This window comes from Calidris pugnax, unplaced genomic scaffold, assembly GCF_001431845.1.
Source record: "Calidris pugnax isolate Ruff unplaced genomic scaffold, ASM143184v1 scaffold44, whole genome shotgun sequence".
Classification (NCBI taxonomy): domain Eukaryota; kingdom Metazoa; phylum Chordata; class Aves; order Charadriiformes; family Scolopacidae; genus Calidris; species Calidris pugnax.
In genome coordinates, this window is record NW_015094506.1 from 29691016 (window position 1) to 29708936 (window position 17921).

The following is a 17921-nucleotide window of genomic DNA, read 5'->3' on the forward strand; positions in this document are numbered from 1 at the left end:
TGTCCCCATCTTATTTTTCACAGTAGCCAATAGCAAATGTCCAGGGAGAAGAAAACCAGGTCAGCTATATAGTTATACTTCCGCGGAATACCTTCCATTACCTCTACTGAGCAGAAATCCCTGAGCATCATAGTGGGATCAAAATGCTGAGATTTGATAGCTGCAGTAGCAGTTGAATCTCAATTAATTTCAGGTAAGATTTCCAATGACCTTTCCATTACTAGAAGCTTATATATTGTATTTGCCACACTTACATATACATTTTTAATATACAAGCTAAACAAAATTCCAGAAGTCAATGGGACCTGTGTTTTAGAAAGTGCATCAAAAGCATGACTCAAAAAATTACCACACCCCCGACAGCCAGTCTCTTTTCTCCCTTCATCTCATTTCCCAGAACAAAGGAACAGATTACATTTTTGCTATTTCAGTCAGCATGTCTTTGCATTTCAGTATAAACTCCATTTGCATAAAAACGTATTATAAATCCTCAAAACAGCAGAATGTTTTCTGTGTGTTTATCTCACACATTGTCTGTTCACTTTATTAATATACTTACATGTTAAACTAAAATATTATATGTCCTTAAACGTACGTAACACAAACAGCAGCCTCAAAGACTTGCCAAATGTACTTGAAATTGGCCCAATGCTCATGTCACTCAATGCAGTCCAATACCTCTCCTGTGAGTTGATACCTACATGGTCAATATGACCAGTCTTCCTGAGTTTGGAAAGGAAACCTAAAATCCAAATCCTTGACACTTGACTTTTGTAATTCTGTCTGTCTATGCCAGCAATATCTCAAAAGTTATTTATCAATGTCAATGAAGCATTGATCTTATCTTATAGTTTGTAAACAATGTCACTGTGAATTTTAACACTAGAGGCAAGGAGAGAAAGGGCATAAATGTGTATCATATAACAGTCTTCTGAGACAAAGTCATTTAAAGTTAGTGCAAAGTCTTCATCCTGAGGCAAATGAAGCAGATAATCTGTACCAGTTCACATGTGGAAACACAGAAGCTTTTAAATTATACTGCTTGGAACACAATGTACACTCATAGTAGGATTTTTTTCCCCAGAGAAAGCAAGTACATACCAAAACTCTGGAGAGGACACATTTGATGTTTCAAGTTGCTAAGGTTTCAGTCTTTACTATAATTTGAGACTTGAAGGCAGTCTGCAACTTCACAGCAAATTTCTGATTCTTGCAGAGCTACAGACCAAAGAAACAATTGCTAGTGTAGATTTTTTTTTCCTTCTTATCACTCAAAAGACACTTTTCTGTTGTTATTATTCCTTGCAATGGAAATTATTGAAGCCATAGGAAGTACGCCAGTAATTAGCCTGAATTTGCCAAGATGATGAGCTATTTATTATGAGGTACATATTTCTTTCTAATTATCACTTTAAGAAAAAAACGAGTTTTCTTCCTAAACAGCAACTACAAAAAGAATTAGAACATGATGAAACCTGTGGATTATCAATTTTGTATATTTATGTATGAATATCTCACAGGCTTGCCTAAGAATGTCATCGTTAGGAATGTGTATTAAGCCAACAATTCCTTTTCCCTTTGATTACATATAAATTATGTTCTTTATACTTATAAACTTCATGTTCAAAAGTTAAATATTCATGCTCTGTAGGATTTTGCTCAGTGTTTACATTTTCAAAGCCAACAGAACTCAGTCTGCTTCTAGTGATAACTGAAAGAAAAAGGAAAATATTTTAAAGGAGCATAAAATATGTAGAAAAATCTCACTGATATATTTTGCTTTATACTTTGTGGATCTTCATTTTTCTGTAGAGCAATGCTCCACTGGATGTATGACAAGCTACAAGTCTAAAGATATATTACTATATTAACTTCATTTATGCTATCTGGATACCCTTACAATACTCTAGGCACCACAGTCATTTTCTTTTCTTACTTGCAATAATTAACATTAGAGAGGAAAAGATGGCTAAATTAATTTATAACTTTATAGTTTCTTATACTAATTATTTCCTCTTCTTATATTTTAGGTCATCCTGTCATTCCTGCAAACACTAATCAATCATGGGATTTGAAGTTAATACTACTAAATAAATGAATTGCTTAATCTCCTATGACCTTCTATACATACTTCATCTTCACAAAGCTTATCAATTTTATATCATCAAGGACAGAGTGACCTTCATTTCCACAAAATGCCTCTTACTACTGGACCAGTTGGTTACAAATTTATCACTTATCCTCAGGAAGAAAGTCCTTTGCGACCATCATCTGACAAATGCAAGTGTGTGTATTACCAACTGACCAGGTTTTACTGAATTCCAAAACCATAATTCTGGAATACTACACACTTCTCTGAACATTTGAGCTAAGATGAAGGACATGCAACTCAAAATTAATTTTCTACTTGGCCTAGTTATCACTGCACTAGTACAAGCTGTAGAAAAAAAAGCAGACTGCCCAGAGTCATGTATATGTGAGATCAGACCATGGTTCACCCCCAGGTCTGTGTACATGGAGGCTCCAACAGTGGACTGTAATGATTTAGGCCTTTTTAATTTTCCAGCCAGACTTCCTGCTGACACACAGGTTCTACTTCTACAAACTAATAATATTGCAAAAATTGAACATTCAGTAGACTTCCCAGTGAACTTAACTGGTCTAGACTTATCTCAGAACAATTTATCCTCCGTGACCAGTATTAATCTTAGAAAGATACCACAATTGCTTTCAGTGTACCTTGAGGAAAACAAACTTACTGAACTCCCTGAAGAATGTCTCTCTGGCCTGCACAATTTACAAGAGCTTTATATTAATCATAACCTGCTTTCTGTGATTGCACCGGGAGCTTTCATAGGCCTCAATAACCTTCTCAGACTTCATCTCAATTCAAATGGTCTGCAAATGATCAACAGGAAGTGGTTTGAAGCTACTCCTAATCTTGAAATTCTCATGATTGGAGAAAACCCAATAGTCAGAATCGAAGATATGAACTTTAAGCCTCTTATTAATCTGCGCAGCCTAGTTTTAGCAGGCATAAATCTCACTGAAATACCAGATAATGCTTTGGTTGGCCTTGACAATTTAGAAAGCATCTCCTTTTATGACAACAGATTTGTTAGAGTGCCCCACATTGCTCTTCAAAAGGCTACAAATCTTAAATTTCTGGATCTAAATAAGAATCCCATTAACAGAATACGACGAGGAGATTTTAGCAATATGCTGCACCTAAAAGAGTTGGGAATTAATAACATGCCTGAACTGATTTCTATAGATAGTCTCGCAGTTGATAATTTGCCAGATTTAAGAAAGATAGAAGCTACCAATAACCCCAGATTATCCTACATTCATCCAAATGCATTCTACAGACTTCCCAAGCTGGAATCGCTCATGCTCAACAGCAACGCGCTGAGTGCCCTGTACCGCAGTACAATAGAATCCTTGCCTAACCTCAAAGAAGTCAGTATACACAGCAATCCCATTAGATGTGACTGTGTTATCCGCTGGATTAACATGAATAAAACTAATATTCGCTTCATGGAGCCGGAGTCCCTGTTTTGTGTAGACCCTCCTGAATTCCAAGGCCAGAATGTGAGACAGATACACTTCCGGGAAATGATGGAAATCTGCCTCCCCCTGATAGCTCCTGAAAGTTTTCCATCTGCTCTGGATTTAAAAACTGGCAGCCATATTTCATTACACTGTAGAGCAACAGCAGAACCAGAACCTGAAATCTACTGGATAACACCATCAGGACACAAACTTTTGCCTAATACTATTTCTAATAAATACTACATTCATTCTGAAGGAACATTAGATATACGTGATGTAACACAAAAAGAAAGTGGCTTATACACATGTATAGCAACGAATTTAGTTGGGGCAGACCTAAAGTCCATCATGATTAAAGTGGATGGCTCCTTCCCTCAGGACAGCAATGGAGCTTTGAATATTAAAATAAAAGACATAAAATCTAATTCTGTTTTGGTTTCATGGAAAGCAAGTTCGAAAATCCTGAAGTCCAGCGTTAGATGGACAGCCTTTCTGAGAGCTGAAAATTCTCAGGCTGCACAGAGCGCTCGAATACCATCTGATATAAAGGTATATAATCTTACACATCTAAATCCGTCAACTGAATACAAAATTTGTATAGATATTCCCACTATCTACTCACAGAATAGGAAACAATGTGTCAACGTAACCACAAAAGGACTGGACTTGGCAACGAACGGCTATGAAAAGAACAACATAATAGGATTCCTTGCCTGCATTGGTGCTCTTTTGGGAATCATCTCTGTGATGTATCTCTACAGTTGCATCTCACAAGAGATGAACTATGACGTTGGACACAGCTATCTAAAGAATTACATGAAGAAACAATCCTTTTCACTCAATGAGCTTTATCCTCCTTTAATCAGTCTTTGGGACATGGGCAAAGAAAAAAGCACATCGATGGAAGTAAAAGCAACTGTCATAGGTGTACCAACCAATATGTCATAAATATGTCAGTATATCACTTAATTTCTGAAATAAAAAGCACATGACTGCATTTGTGCTAAACAAAAAGGCAACAAGAAAAAGTATTTCTTTTAGGAACTAGATGCCTGGACTTTGCTGCTGCCAACAAATGGGAATATGGACCGACTCAGCATAAGAGAGGAATTTTAACTAACTGGCTTCTAAGGGTATTCTACCAACCAAATACAATTAACTTCATTTTCTAGAACTTTCATGGGACTTTTAAGTCTGGAATACAGTGCAAGTAGCCAAGAACATTTTCTGTAATTTTTTTTTAATTATTATATAAAAGTAGTGGAACTGAGCAATACCTCCTCCTGTGCTGTATTACACACACTAGCCACGAGTTTTTGCAGTGAACAGATATACTAGGATTGACACATGGTGTAATGAAATGGACAAATTCTGTAGAGTAGACACAGTGAGTATGTGAATTTTTTTTATGAGGAAAATACATTTTTGATTAAAATCAAAATAGTTTTTGGCTTGTTTGTTTCTAAAAAAAAAAAAACCAAAAACAGTCTGGGAGCTCTTGTCTGACAATAAACAAACTCATTCTAACATCTGATAAAATATGTCCTTACATATTCTCCTGTTAAAATGCCAATCTGAGCACACTGGATATTTTTGCTGGTTTTAGGCTGTATAACTGCAATAAAACACACAATATTTTTATAAAATACTTACCCATAATAATAACAACCATATTTTACACGTTGCTTATTGTGGGAGGAAGAAGAGAGAAGGGTGGGAAGGAGACATAAGACTGATGGGGAAATAGATTGTTTGCTAGTGATAACTGCAAGTTTTGAGCTGCTTTGGTATTTTCCCAGAAGCCTGAAAACTGAATGCAATGTTTAGACCCGGATAATACAAATCCAATATTTTGTTTTCAGTCAAAAGGGTAATTCAGTTATTATTAATGTCTAAACTTTAGGCTGGCCATACAGGGAACTTGGATAGCTTGAACAGTTTAAATGACATTAAGTTTTTCTTTCTGGACCTGCACACTTCTGTTCAACAATAACAACAACTGACTAGTTTATAAACCTCCTCAGCTTTCACAGTGTAGCAAGCAATAAATGACTGACAGAAACTTTATTAGTAGAAATGAATGGAAACAAAATGAAAAGAGAACAATAAATACCTGACTACTCATATTGAAGCTAAAGTTCTCACGGGAGTAGGACGGGGCCCATAAGCAGCAACTGTGGACAAGAAGCTGCTGATCAGAATGTTGATTACAAGCTGAACTAATCCTGTGAGGATGGAAAAAGCAACTACTCCTAAACCCAGCACAAAAAAAATATCTGACTATTAAGACACCTGATGAAAAGATATAGTATCTCCTGACAAAGAAAGCAACAGCAACATTTTTATGTTGTTTTGGCTCATATATATGAAAACAAACAGGAAGAATAAAGAAAAAAAACCCTGGTAATCTCTGAATATTGCACTAAAGGAAGTAAATATTCACAGAATGCACAGGCAGCTTGATTTACAAAGTAAAAATAAGAGTAATAAACACTTCTTGTAACTCTTTATCATTTTTTAAACTATAATATCCACTTTATCTTTCTAGACTTAGTTGAAGTTAAAATTTCTGTTGAATTGTCTGCTGACAAAATTTTTGTAGGCAGAAGAGTTCCTTCTGTATTTAAACATTAACAGAAGAGTTATTTCTTGTACTTAGACATGAACTTTTTTACTTATTTATAGTCTACAGCATACTTCCAGAATATTATTGCTCTATACACACATATCATGGAAAAATAGTTTCATTTTATCTAATGATAATTAATAACTAGCTTTCATGTTAAAGGTGACATTTTTCTAGTTAAGGCCCAGGATTTTTTAAATTATGTAGAGGTAATTGTCAAAGTTGTTAAAGGCAGAAAGAAGAACCCAATTTTAAATTACAAAAACTTAGGGTATTCATACCGTCTATATGTTTCACTGAAGAAGGAAGTTTACAAACCTGATGAATCGCTACCACACTTTAAGGCACACTGAAATTGGGCAGAGAAAGGCTGAAATGGCATGACAGGTTTCAGCACTACCAGAGCAGAGCTGCTCCTCGAGAAATTAGGTAGCTCCAGTGAGACCCATCACCAAGCAGATACTGTACTTGCCAGCAAGAACTTGTAGGTATATCTTGTATGTTCACCTTTGGAAACTAGCTATATTTAGAACTTACAACTCTTAGAGCTTCAAAATGAGAATCTAATTTTTTCAGGCGAAAACATCTCTGCACAACATTATAAACCAGCGCACAAATAAAAGTTTAACGGAGAGCAATGGTGAAAAGATTTTTTCCCCTCAAAGAATAAGTATAGGCTTTATTTACTTTATTTAAATATCTCATTAAAAGGGGATTTTTTGATAGATAAAATGCATTTTTATACAGAAGAATTTTCATACTAAACTTTTGAGAGCTGAAATGTAGATATATCTCAGAAATATTTGGATTGTTCTATACTTTATATTGATATCAGATGAAAATACATCTTACATTTTTAGAAGAAATTATCCTGTTGCTAATTGTTAAGATGTAAATGATTTCCTTTATATTCCAAAAATGAGAAATATAATTGCATTTTCTTAAAGTTGCTTTGCAATCTTCCTGTCACATGACCTTGATTAAGCCATTTTACAGCTCTATAATTTCTTTTCTCTGAAAGTGTCTCTGAAAGAATATGCTGAGCTTTTGTTTTCAGTATACCAACAATATGCATCTTCTGTAATTACCCACCATTGAGTAATATTCTTCATTTGTGCAAATATGTCTTCACTGCTATCACTCAAAGGTGAAACTTTAAGAAACACTAGGAAAATTTCCATAAGAACAGGGTCAACAGTGCCTCTACAATGGCTTATGAGATCACAGAATTTTTAGTGACTCATAGAATAAAACATTTCTGATTTGGTAGGGGTGCTTAACTGATGGGGTACAAAGAAGGAATATAACTACAATAATGAGAGCAAGAATTTCCAACAAGAATTTCCCTGCAAATAGTTCTCATACCAAAGGATCTGCAGAAGGAAATGCTTGCAGATTGAGGTTAAAACTCTAAAAAGCCATACTTACTAGCACATTCTAATCAACACTGTTGATTAATATCAACATCCATTTACTCATGAACTTATAAGTCAGCAGCATTAAAATTCTTCAGTATTCTACTGAGGTTTTAAATACCTTTGCAGTGAAATTTTACATGTTTCTAACAGAAATGTAAGCTTAGTGTATTTTTTGATCAAATTCTATTTACTGTAAGAACATGTCAATGGTAAAAAGCATGTTGGAGGTGAGGCCATTTAAACCCACTTAAATTAGATTTCAACATGTATGTTGACTAATGAATGGCTGGTTGATCCTTTTATTATATACACTTGGTTGTATATGTGTACTTCTGTTCTATTAGCACTATGATAGCCCATCTGCAGACCTTCATTTCATTATATCTATTGCATTATTTTATCTACTATACAAAAGTCGTATCTTGTAGAACACGTTTCACTGCTTTCAATAGAAACACTGTGATCCACCTAGTATCCGCATAAACACAACATCTTTAATATCTACACAGAAATATCTCCATTAGCCTAACAAATCTCTTCAAAGATTCATTATTTTTCCATAACCAAAGGCATTCTTCATGTTAAAATCCCCACACACTCTGCAGGTGAGCACTGGGATTCCTGTGTAGCTTTGTGTAAAAAATGGATAGCTGTTCCTTCCACAGATACCTGAGAGTTCTTTGGAAGTAATAAATGCCCCTTTTAGCTTTAATAGCTTAGTGTATATTTAACTTACATCACTTCACAGACATATGCCAAAAATGTAACAACAATTTTTTCAGCAAAGTAGAATCTGTTAAAGAAGTGTAACAAGACAAGAACTTCCTAATAGTGGTACAGTACGCTTTTTTATTAATCTCTTCATTTACAGGAAGGTTGTTTTTTCCACACAAGGCATAGGGCTAACATTTTTCTGTCTTTTATTAATTGGGATGTTCACTCTCTTTAATGGAGGTAGTAACTGACAACGAGCCATATTTAATTTCCTCAGAAGCAGAGAATAGCATTGTTACACACCTGTTTCCACTTATTTAAAAGTTTTCTCTCAGGAATCCAATGTATTAAAGGCATGACTTACTGATTATTCAAACCAGAAAACAGTAGCTCAGAAACAGATTATCCTGGCATTTGACAGCAAACCTCATTCTGAATTACGCTACTAATGAAAGAGAGAAGACAAACATGAGTATTTAAAATGTCTGCCTAGGCAACACCCAAAACATATGACTGAAAAGATTTTTAAATTCAATTTTTTAATTCAGTTACCTTCCTTCTTTCTATCAGCTACTAGACTGAAAAGTAGTGTTCTATTCATAAAAAGATCAAGCATTTACTTCTTGGTAAAACATTTACAAAAATCAATTCCAATATTCCATCAGCTAACACAGCCAAATGCTAGCTTCTGTTCTGTTTTAGCTACAATGATGTGAAATCGTATGTCCAAATAGTAGCTAAAAACTTAGATAAAAAGATCATAGAATAAATATTGATTTACATCTTAAAAGGAAATTTCCAAAATTCACTAATAAAATTCATTCTGCTTGTGTAACCTTAAGCAATGACCTCACAATAAACTAAAAAAGAAATGGAGACCCTTTCCTCAATCTTGTGCTGGCCAGTAATAAAAGAGACACAACAATCAACAATAATCTTAATAAAATATTCTTTGTTATGTGAAACCAGAAGAGACATTTCAGAGAAAGGTGCCTATACAGTCTAGAAAATAAGTTCACATACTAGACAGTACCAGAAGAACTGAGGTTTTAGAGAGAAAAAATTGAAAAGTATCACTATGTCAGACTTAATTAAAAAAATTCTCATTAATGAACAGAATGGAATAAAACCAGAGTGGCAGTGTGGCACTGACAAGACAAGAAATTTTACATAGCAGAAAGTGTACAGTAAGTATGAAATGCCCAGCATGAAAACTACAGATGACATTTTGAAGGCTATAGTTAAATGAACTAGAGAAGATAGCCATTGAACACAAACCACTAGAGAAAAAACAAGACTAACAATTCACCTTATGCTAAAGATGAGAAAACTTGCTTAGAAACAGCAAGCAGTTTTTGTAGAGGTAAGAAATAAGATGACTAGAAACATACCCAGAGTTAAAAACTATTGGTGTTGCCTACTGAAGATCATGAGACTGTATCACAACATACCTTACAGAAAGACATTTTGAAAAAAATTGTTGGTGAAGCAACAGATACCAGATACAAGTGACCTTTTTAGACAGCCTTTAGGCCCCACAAGCATCAGCAGAAAGATGGAATCAACTGCTAAGTATGAAAAAAATGCATCTTTCTGGAATATTCCAGTGTTCTTACAAAATTGAAATGTGTTTATATGACTTCTTTAGACATTTAAGAAGAAAACCTCCTGTTTTCTTTTGCCAAATCACTATGAAAGAAAAAATACAATTATTTGCACAACATGAATTAATAAAAAACCTGAAATGAGATGCTGATATGAAATGTTGATGTTCTTGTAGAACATTTGACATTCATTGAACCAACAATTTCCGATTTTAAAAAGTTCCATTGGAAAATGTTTAATTCTTTCTAAAGCTCATCCCACAAAGACAGTCAAGTATAGTCTTGAATGTCTTTGTGGGATGAGCATTATAAATCAACAGTCTTCAAAGCAACTGAATCTTTTATTAAGTCATTTCTCCCTTCAGACAAAGCTGAAAACTACAAACGAAATTCCTCTGGCAGCTAAAAAAAGCTTTTTACAAATCTCTCTCACTTGCTTTTTTTTTTTTTTTTTTTTTTGTTTCTCCGTTTTTTTTTTTTTTTGACGCCCCTTAACCAGCAACACTTCTTTAATAGGACTGCATCGTTTTTTTTTTTTTTTTTTTTGGTCTCTCAGCTTCAATTATTTTTAGTCTTTTTTTCCCCAAGTCCTTTTCTTTGCCTTGATGCAAATGCTCTGTTCCTCTCCCTTCCGTGATCCCTGTGGGTCCTTTGCTTATTTCCTGCTACTATTGCTGCCGACTGTTACATCATTTCCAACACTGCCAGTAAGGACAGGTGTTGCCTGACTTAATAAATCAAGCAGACATCATATTTGGAGGCAAAATATTGGAATAGTAAAATATAAATATAAAGAAAGACCTGGAATTCTTAAAGAAGAAGATGGTGTAAAACTAATCAGCTAATGAGATGAAGTATCTTTCAAGGAAACAAAGCATAAAAATGTAATGACATGCAGATGAAAATAACAACAGTAATATGGGAATAAGATAAAGCTGAAAAGGCAGGCAATTTGGGCAGATGGCCTATTCCTAATCCTAAAATAGCTGATGTTCTTTTAACATTACAGTTCAGAAGAGTGGAAAACAACTCCATCTGCCTTACACTTACGTAGCTATTGTTTGTTATTCGCATTGATGACAATTTCATGCTGTACTCCAAATAGCCATAATGCTTTTGGGAATCACAGAGGTACATGCTGTATGTATTCAAGTGTGCAGAGTAATATGGAATAAATGGCCAAAAGAACATGATAATAAATATCATAATAATTGTAACTTATTGATCCAAGATAATTTACATTCATATTTCTACAAAATATACCCCCTAATATGGAACCTCAAGATTTCCCTCACAAGTTGAATATACTGATTCTCTCCCACCCATCCAAAGTATACAGTCACATAACACCTCATTCATAGAACAATATTTCCATTAGCAGGAACTCTCTACTAAAATACAGAAAGGAAAGTAAGGGAAGTATATGGAAAAATACTTCCATACTGAATTAACTTCGAAATAGAATCTAACAGCCATGTTAAATAATCATATTCCTCCTTCCAAGAATTATCCATTAAAGAGGCTACTAAAATCTACAGATATTGAGTTCTAAACTCTACTCTGAATACAGGGCTGTTCTCATTGTGTCCTGGCTAGAGCTCAAGTGAAAACAGAAGTGCTGAGGACAGCTGTACACAGAGGAGTTACCACAGCCCAGCGCTAAATTGTCAAGGAAGGCAATAGCTCCTGTCCTAGATACTGCTTTCTACTTCAAAATGTCCACACATGAGACAAAACTGCTTTCCAAGCCATCATCAGGAAATATACAGGTTGATTCCCTTTCACACTCTGACTCAACTTTATTCTTTATCTCATATTTCATGCAGATTTGCATTCTTTCCCAGGACCAATGCAAGGATAGGATCCCTCAATGACATTTGGTGTCTTGTATCACCCTGAGACTGCCAGTCAATACTTGCACAGTGTGGATTTGATCAGACAACATTGTTGCTAGCCAGATAGACAGCTCTCTAGTTCACTCCGATAAGGAAGCAAACAGGAGGAGTCCCATGTCAATAACAAGGTATTCACAGGTGATGCCTTCAGTTCAGACTATTGCTGCAGATGAAAAAGCAATTTAGAATTCGACTCCTATGGAAGCATGTACTTATTTCACCCTCCAGCACTTAAGATGACCTGAGAGCTAAGTACCAGAAAAAGGGCCAGTAGGGCAGTAAGAGTCTCTTCTATAAATAGAAGACAAGGAAGAAATCAAGATGCAAAAATTAACCTATTTATGTTCTTTTTAAGGACATATGGTTTCTAGTGACATTACAATAGTGAAATAATTTCTTTGTTCATCTTTTTAAACCAAGCAATTACACCATCTTGATCACTAGACTTTGAAGGACAGATAAATAAATGCAAAGATTAACTCTGAAGACCAAAAGGAGTGAGACATGCCCAAACTGAGGTATGCAACAGCATGGTGAACACAAAACCGAGTAGAAAATGAATTCTGCTTTTAAAGCTGAGTAATTAGGAAATACAAAAACAAATATCAAAGCTTTCCTGATAGTTAGCTGTGCTTCAGAACCTCAACAGAGAAGAAGGAACATGCTCCTTTTAAAAGTAAAATAAACACGGGCTTTTCACTGGTCAAAGACAGACCAGTGGTCAAAGACAAACCTCATAGAGAAACATCTAATACTATTTTTGAAAAAGCAGTGATGATAGTCTTCATTTATACACATTTCTTCCAGTCCAGACCTAGATTCTATAAATAAACCATTTTAGAAGTCATACACTACACTTTACAGGTCAAAAAGTTTACAGTTTTGTCATTTAGCATGTGAGCACAAGTCAGATTCCTTGAGATGGCTGTTGGGAATAACATTTGAGGGCAGAATCTTGTCAGAAAATCTTAATTTTTTGTATGAAGTTGTACTCTCTGCTGTTAACATTTATAATGTCTTTTGGTTTCTGTCTCTAGCATGAATTTCAGCTAAACTTAAAAACATACAGCTGAATACTTCATAGCACCAAAGAAACGGGGTTATTGCCTGAAGACTACAAAAGACAATTAAAAGACAGTGCTTTGACATAATGGTGGAATGGTTTTATAGGACACAGAACCATATGAAGAAAACCATCTATTCCCATATATTCTAACATTTAAATGGAAGATAAAAGGGCTACAGTTAGAATTATCACTTTTAAATTAAGTGCAAAGTGTCCGATAGCTACACAAAAACCAACCATTTAGTCTCACTATAGTAAAGCAACTACCATCATTAAACTACAGGTAATCAGCCATGTCTTTCTTTACATATCAGGTAATAAAAGGATTAAATTAAATCAAACTGTTATTATCAATTATACTTGCTTAGATTAATCTTACCTTAACATTTACTATAAAATGGGATAAGTAAAATATTTATTGCGGAGTTAGCTATTTTTAAAAATGCATTTTTGTCTAGTTAGTCAGACTATTGTGTAAATGGAAATACAATGATAGCTGCTGAGAAAAATTTAGTTATATCCATTTTATATTACTTTGACTCAACACGCAAAATGTGGTCATATGCATTTTACCAATTCACTACTGGTTTTGTGCTTTACAAAAATTAAAGTGTTCACCAATCATAAGTGTTGAAGTCTTACATAATTTATGTCATAAATGCTCTGCAGGTATTTATGAGAAGTACATGCCCAATTTTAGCAAACTAAATGCTATATTGAATATTCACGTGCCACACAATGAATTCTAAAATAGGAAACAATGTTTTCCCCTAAAATACCTGCTTGCAGAAGCTTGCCTATCTATATCTAAATTATACAGCATATACACACCACTATGTGAATTCCCTTTCTTCTACAGCCACGTAAGAGGATTGCAGTACTCAAACTAGGATGAACTGTAACCCCATGACTTCAGACTCTTAGTTTGACAAGAACAGCACTATCCACTGTCACAACACTTATAAATGTATATTTGCATTATCATGTCCAAATCATCCTGTTCCCTTTCAGGCTGTTAGAGTCCAATTCAAAATTACTTCCTTTTCTCCCTTTCAGGAACTTTAACTTCTCTCTCTTGCCCTTCACACTTCTTCCATTTATTTAGCATTAATCTACTGTTTGCTCTCACACAAAATCACACCAGTGTGAGCATACAGCCCTCCTTCTAACTACATTCTATCATCTCATTAATGCTTCGTCTTTTTCCCAGTCTCCTACAAACTGCATTTCCAGAGTATTCTCCTCTAGGCTATTTGTTATCACTTTATAATTTTCAATTATATGAAAAAAAGAGCAGAAAAAAGTTGATTTGTTCTGTGGATTCGAATGCAAATTTCAAGTGCAGCCAGAGGAAAACTGCAACCTTGAAAACTCTGCAGTCTGCTCCCCCTCCCCTCCCCTCCCCATTTCAGCAGACAACTCAAACAATATTATGTTCACTTTCTCTGCCTTGGTCTTAGAAAAGCTGATTAAAATAGAGGGTGACCACTAAACTAGAGTAATTTTGAGTTATTTCTAGCTTGTATAATGTCTGCATTATTAGAAAGAGAAAACAGAAAGAGAATAATCTTATTATTCATCCAGGCTTTCAAAACATATTGCAATTTATAAGCATACACCAATAAACATACTACACCGAAGCACATACATCAAAGAGAAAAGCCTCCTTCTTCCCTGAACATTGGTTAATTAAGTAATTTCAAATAAAAGAAACAGAAAACATATTGTCAGAGACTTCTTTTTTCTCTACCACATCAGTAGAAAAGTGCCCACTAGTACTTCCTCATACAGGAAGAGCATTTAAGTGCATAACTTCACTGAATTTAACAAGTACAGCACTCTGACCTGTTCGGGTGTTTTGGACTTCACTAAGCATGTCCCTGAACCATCCAAAGCCTGGCCCTATGAACCCAACTATCTCACTCACGGCCCTTAAAAAAAAATTTCCTATGAATGGCTCTACTAAATACAGTAAAAAAGCAATGTACATCATTCATTTAACTGAAAACATTACATATATTTTTAATTAAGACAAAATGGGAAAAGAACAATATTACTTATTTAAAATGCTTAGAATAGAATATTTTGTGGAGAGCACCTGTTTCAGGATTAAATAATTCAATATCCATCAAAGAAATATTGGATAGTCTAGAATTTAAAGTTCCAGCAAAGGAATGTTCTGTATGTTCAGATATTATCTAATTACAAAAAAAAAAAAAAGTAATATGCCATACAATATATTCTAAATTACTTTATCTTAAGGTACCACAAATAATATAGGTTTCCCTCAGATTCTTACTCCTCCTGAACTAAAAAGTTTGCAAGAGCCTGCTCCTGCTATTCATCTCTAACTATCAATTATCTTCCTACAGGATTTCTTAGACTTCAACTTGTCTTCCTCCTCCTTTTGTCTCCTTCATTTGAAAATTTCTTTTTGCTTCACTCATCTTATGCATGAAAGCTCCCTGTCTTTCTATGTCATGCAACATCATCCTCCCACTATCAGCATCCCTTCTTTTGTTTAACATTCTGGCACAGAACTCTCCTTTTCCCTTTCCAAAATTAATATTCCATCACACTAGATGTGTATAAAATAATCTAAATTTTTCTTGCTAGAACCCTTACATTATACATGCCAAGCTGTATGTATAATGAGATGACTTTCCAGTGAGTAGGGGTTTACTTTAATCCAGAGTGTGGAAACTATCTCATAAATATTCAGATAATATAGAGAAAATTTAAGGAAGGAAAAAAACAAAACCACCATATTTAAAACAACAACAAAAAAATGATAGATTACAAATCTTACCATATGTTGCTAACAAATCAAGTGCAGACCATGTAAATATTACAAATAAAAGTGCGGAAAAATCAGAAACTGTAGACAGTCAATGGTAGATAAGTCAAATGGTAAAAAACAAATTGTAACATAGGATGACAGAAATATTTTAAAACAAACCAAAAAAGAAGAGAGATGGAAAAACATGGTTAAAGAGGACAACTTTTGAAACAGCATCAAATCAATAAATATGAGAAAAAAAACTTGAATAAACAGAGGTGCTACAAGTAGCTCTAATGATGGTGAAGGAGAAAAGTAGGGTAAAGATATAGGAAAGATTATTGAAGAGGAAAGAGTGAAGACACCGGGTCTAATAGCTGGTAACACAAGAATTACAGGTAGCAAGAGATGAGGCAGTAGTTGGAAGGAAATCTGGGACATGAGAAAGTGACAGTATTATTAGTAATAATAAGTAATTAGAAAGAGATGAAGGAACAGCCAGTGAAAACAAGTGAGGTTGAAGATACTGTGAAATATACATATCCAGACATTTCAAATGAAGGCAAGACTTAACAAGAATGGGGGAGAAGGAAAAGACAGCAGGATTATGTGCTTTGATTTGGCCAAAAAAATTTAGTGCAGAAACAAGTTGTAAGAAGACTGACCTTATGAGCATTCTGAAATCAACAGGAAGCAATCTTGCTTAGGAAACAAATTATAATTTCTGTACCTTATGAGTCATAATTCACCAAGTGTCTAGGAATAAATTATAATACTAATTATAAAACAAGAAGTACAAAAATATTTATTAGAAAGTGAAAAGAAGTAAATGCTTAAGTAATGAAGAAGAGCACGCCTGGAAATTCTGGCTAAAACGAGGAAGGCAGATACAGTAGGTTGTGTCATTTGGGAAGTTTCATCCAGAAGACAATTGAAAGCTGATAACCCTGTGTTATTAAGCAAAACACTTTCATAAAGAAATCTCAAAGGGAAGGAGACACTACTGTCTCTAATTAAAGACAGCTCTAAGTCCAGGAGCTGCTTAACAGTATCAATTATAACGCCACTAATAACTAATTAAGGTTTGTGATTTTTCTAAACATTACCAGAGCCACAGCAAGTTTTATTGTTGCTTTTAAGAAGCCTCAACATTCTTTAAAAATAATTAACTCTAAAGGATTAACTCAAAAAATCCATTTAAAGGCAATAACAAAAGACACTGGAATACATTCAAGTTTTTTCTAAATCATATCCAAAGTAAGTGTATTCCACTAAAAAGAAGCCAGTCATTGTCACACAGAATAAATGCTTGAAGAAAAACAAAAGGGGAGAGCAGGAGTATAGGGGAGAAAAAAAATAAATCAAACCCAGTAAAATTAAGAAAAGAAAAGATGGAAGACAAGAATTATTCAATTTAATAATAAGTTATACAAGTTAATATATTTGTTATATATGAAAATACTGATGCAAAAGAGGCAGAAAGAATACCGTAACAGAAAAAAAATTAAAGTTTGGTGGTTTTTTTTTCCTAAACCCATTTTAAAACTGTTAGCAAACTAACTGGAAACCCAGTGAAAACTTGGAAGTAAGAGAGATTGAATAAGCCAATTATGTGCCTCTACATAAAACCAGAGTTGATCTTAAAGATGCCTCTCAGATGCAATTTGGAGAGATCTGAATTACCAAGTCCATAAAGAGCTGCGCAGCACTTCAAGTCTTGAGTCCAAGTGCATTTGAACATTATTAGCCTGATAAAAAGGCACATTACCTTAATATCACTCCCACAAGCCCTGATTGGCTTGGAAAGACCCCATATTCATAGACCTAGATTGTATGTATAAAGGTGCTAAAATACATAGTACTAGCCATGGTAGTTTGGACACCACCACTCCACATTCAAAGGGTAGTGGTTAATGATTTGTACTCTACAGAGACCACTCACAACTCTTCTATTCTGGGATTTACACTGCTTAACATCCTTACCAATGGCCTGGAAGAGGAGACAAAATCCTTATCAATCTAATAACACCAACAAGAACGACATAGTCAATATATTTGATGACAGGGCTGCCATTTAGAGAGACCTGGAGAGGCTGAAGAATTAGGCCAATAAGCTAATTCAAGGAGCAAGGAGACATGTAAAGTCCTGCACTGAGGATGGACTAACTCCTGAATGAGTATAAACCTGGGAGTGGCCCACTAGGGAGAAGCTCTACTGAAAAAGACTTGGGGGTCCTAAGGATAGTTGGCTAAACGTCCCTGGTAGT

General features: G+C 34.6%; 2 protein-coding genes across 6 annotated transcripts in view; one reads left to right on the top strand and one right to left on the bottom strand.

The window, feature by feature from the left end:
- The window catches only part of LRRN3 (leucine rich repeat neuronal 3), a 34794-nt gene extending 29801 nt beyond the window's left edge, over positions 1-4993 (top strand). For 2 of the 3 annotated variants that reach the window (XM_014964180.1, XM_014964179.1), the window contains one exon: positions 2031-4993. In XM_014964180.1, the coding sequence (XP_014819666.1) occupies positions 2374-4500 (2127 nt within the window). In that variant the 5' untranslated portion in view covers positions 2031-2373 and the 3' untranslated portion in view covers positions 4501-4993. Of the gene's footprint in view, positions 1-164; positions 194-2030 lie in introns of those variants that run through there. The other variant, XM_014964181.1, reaches the window with a different exon arrangement.
- IMMP2L (inner mitochondrial membrane peptidase subunit 2) overlaps positions 1-17921 on the bottom strand; it is a 473407-nt gene that overhangs the window by 274448 nt on the left and 181038 nt on the right. The window lies entirely within an intron of this gene.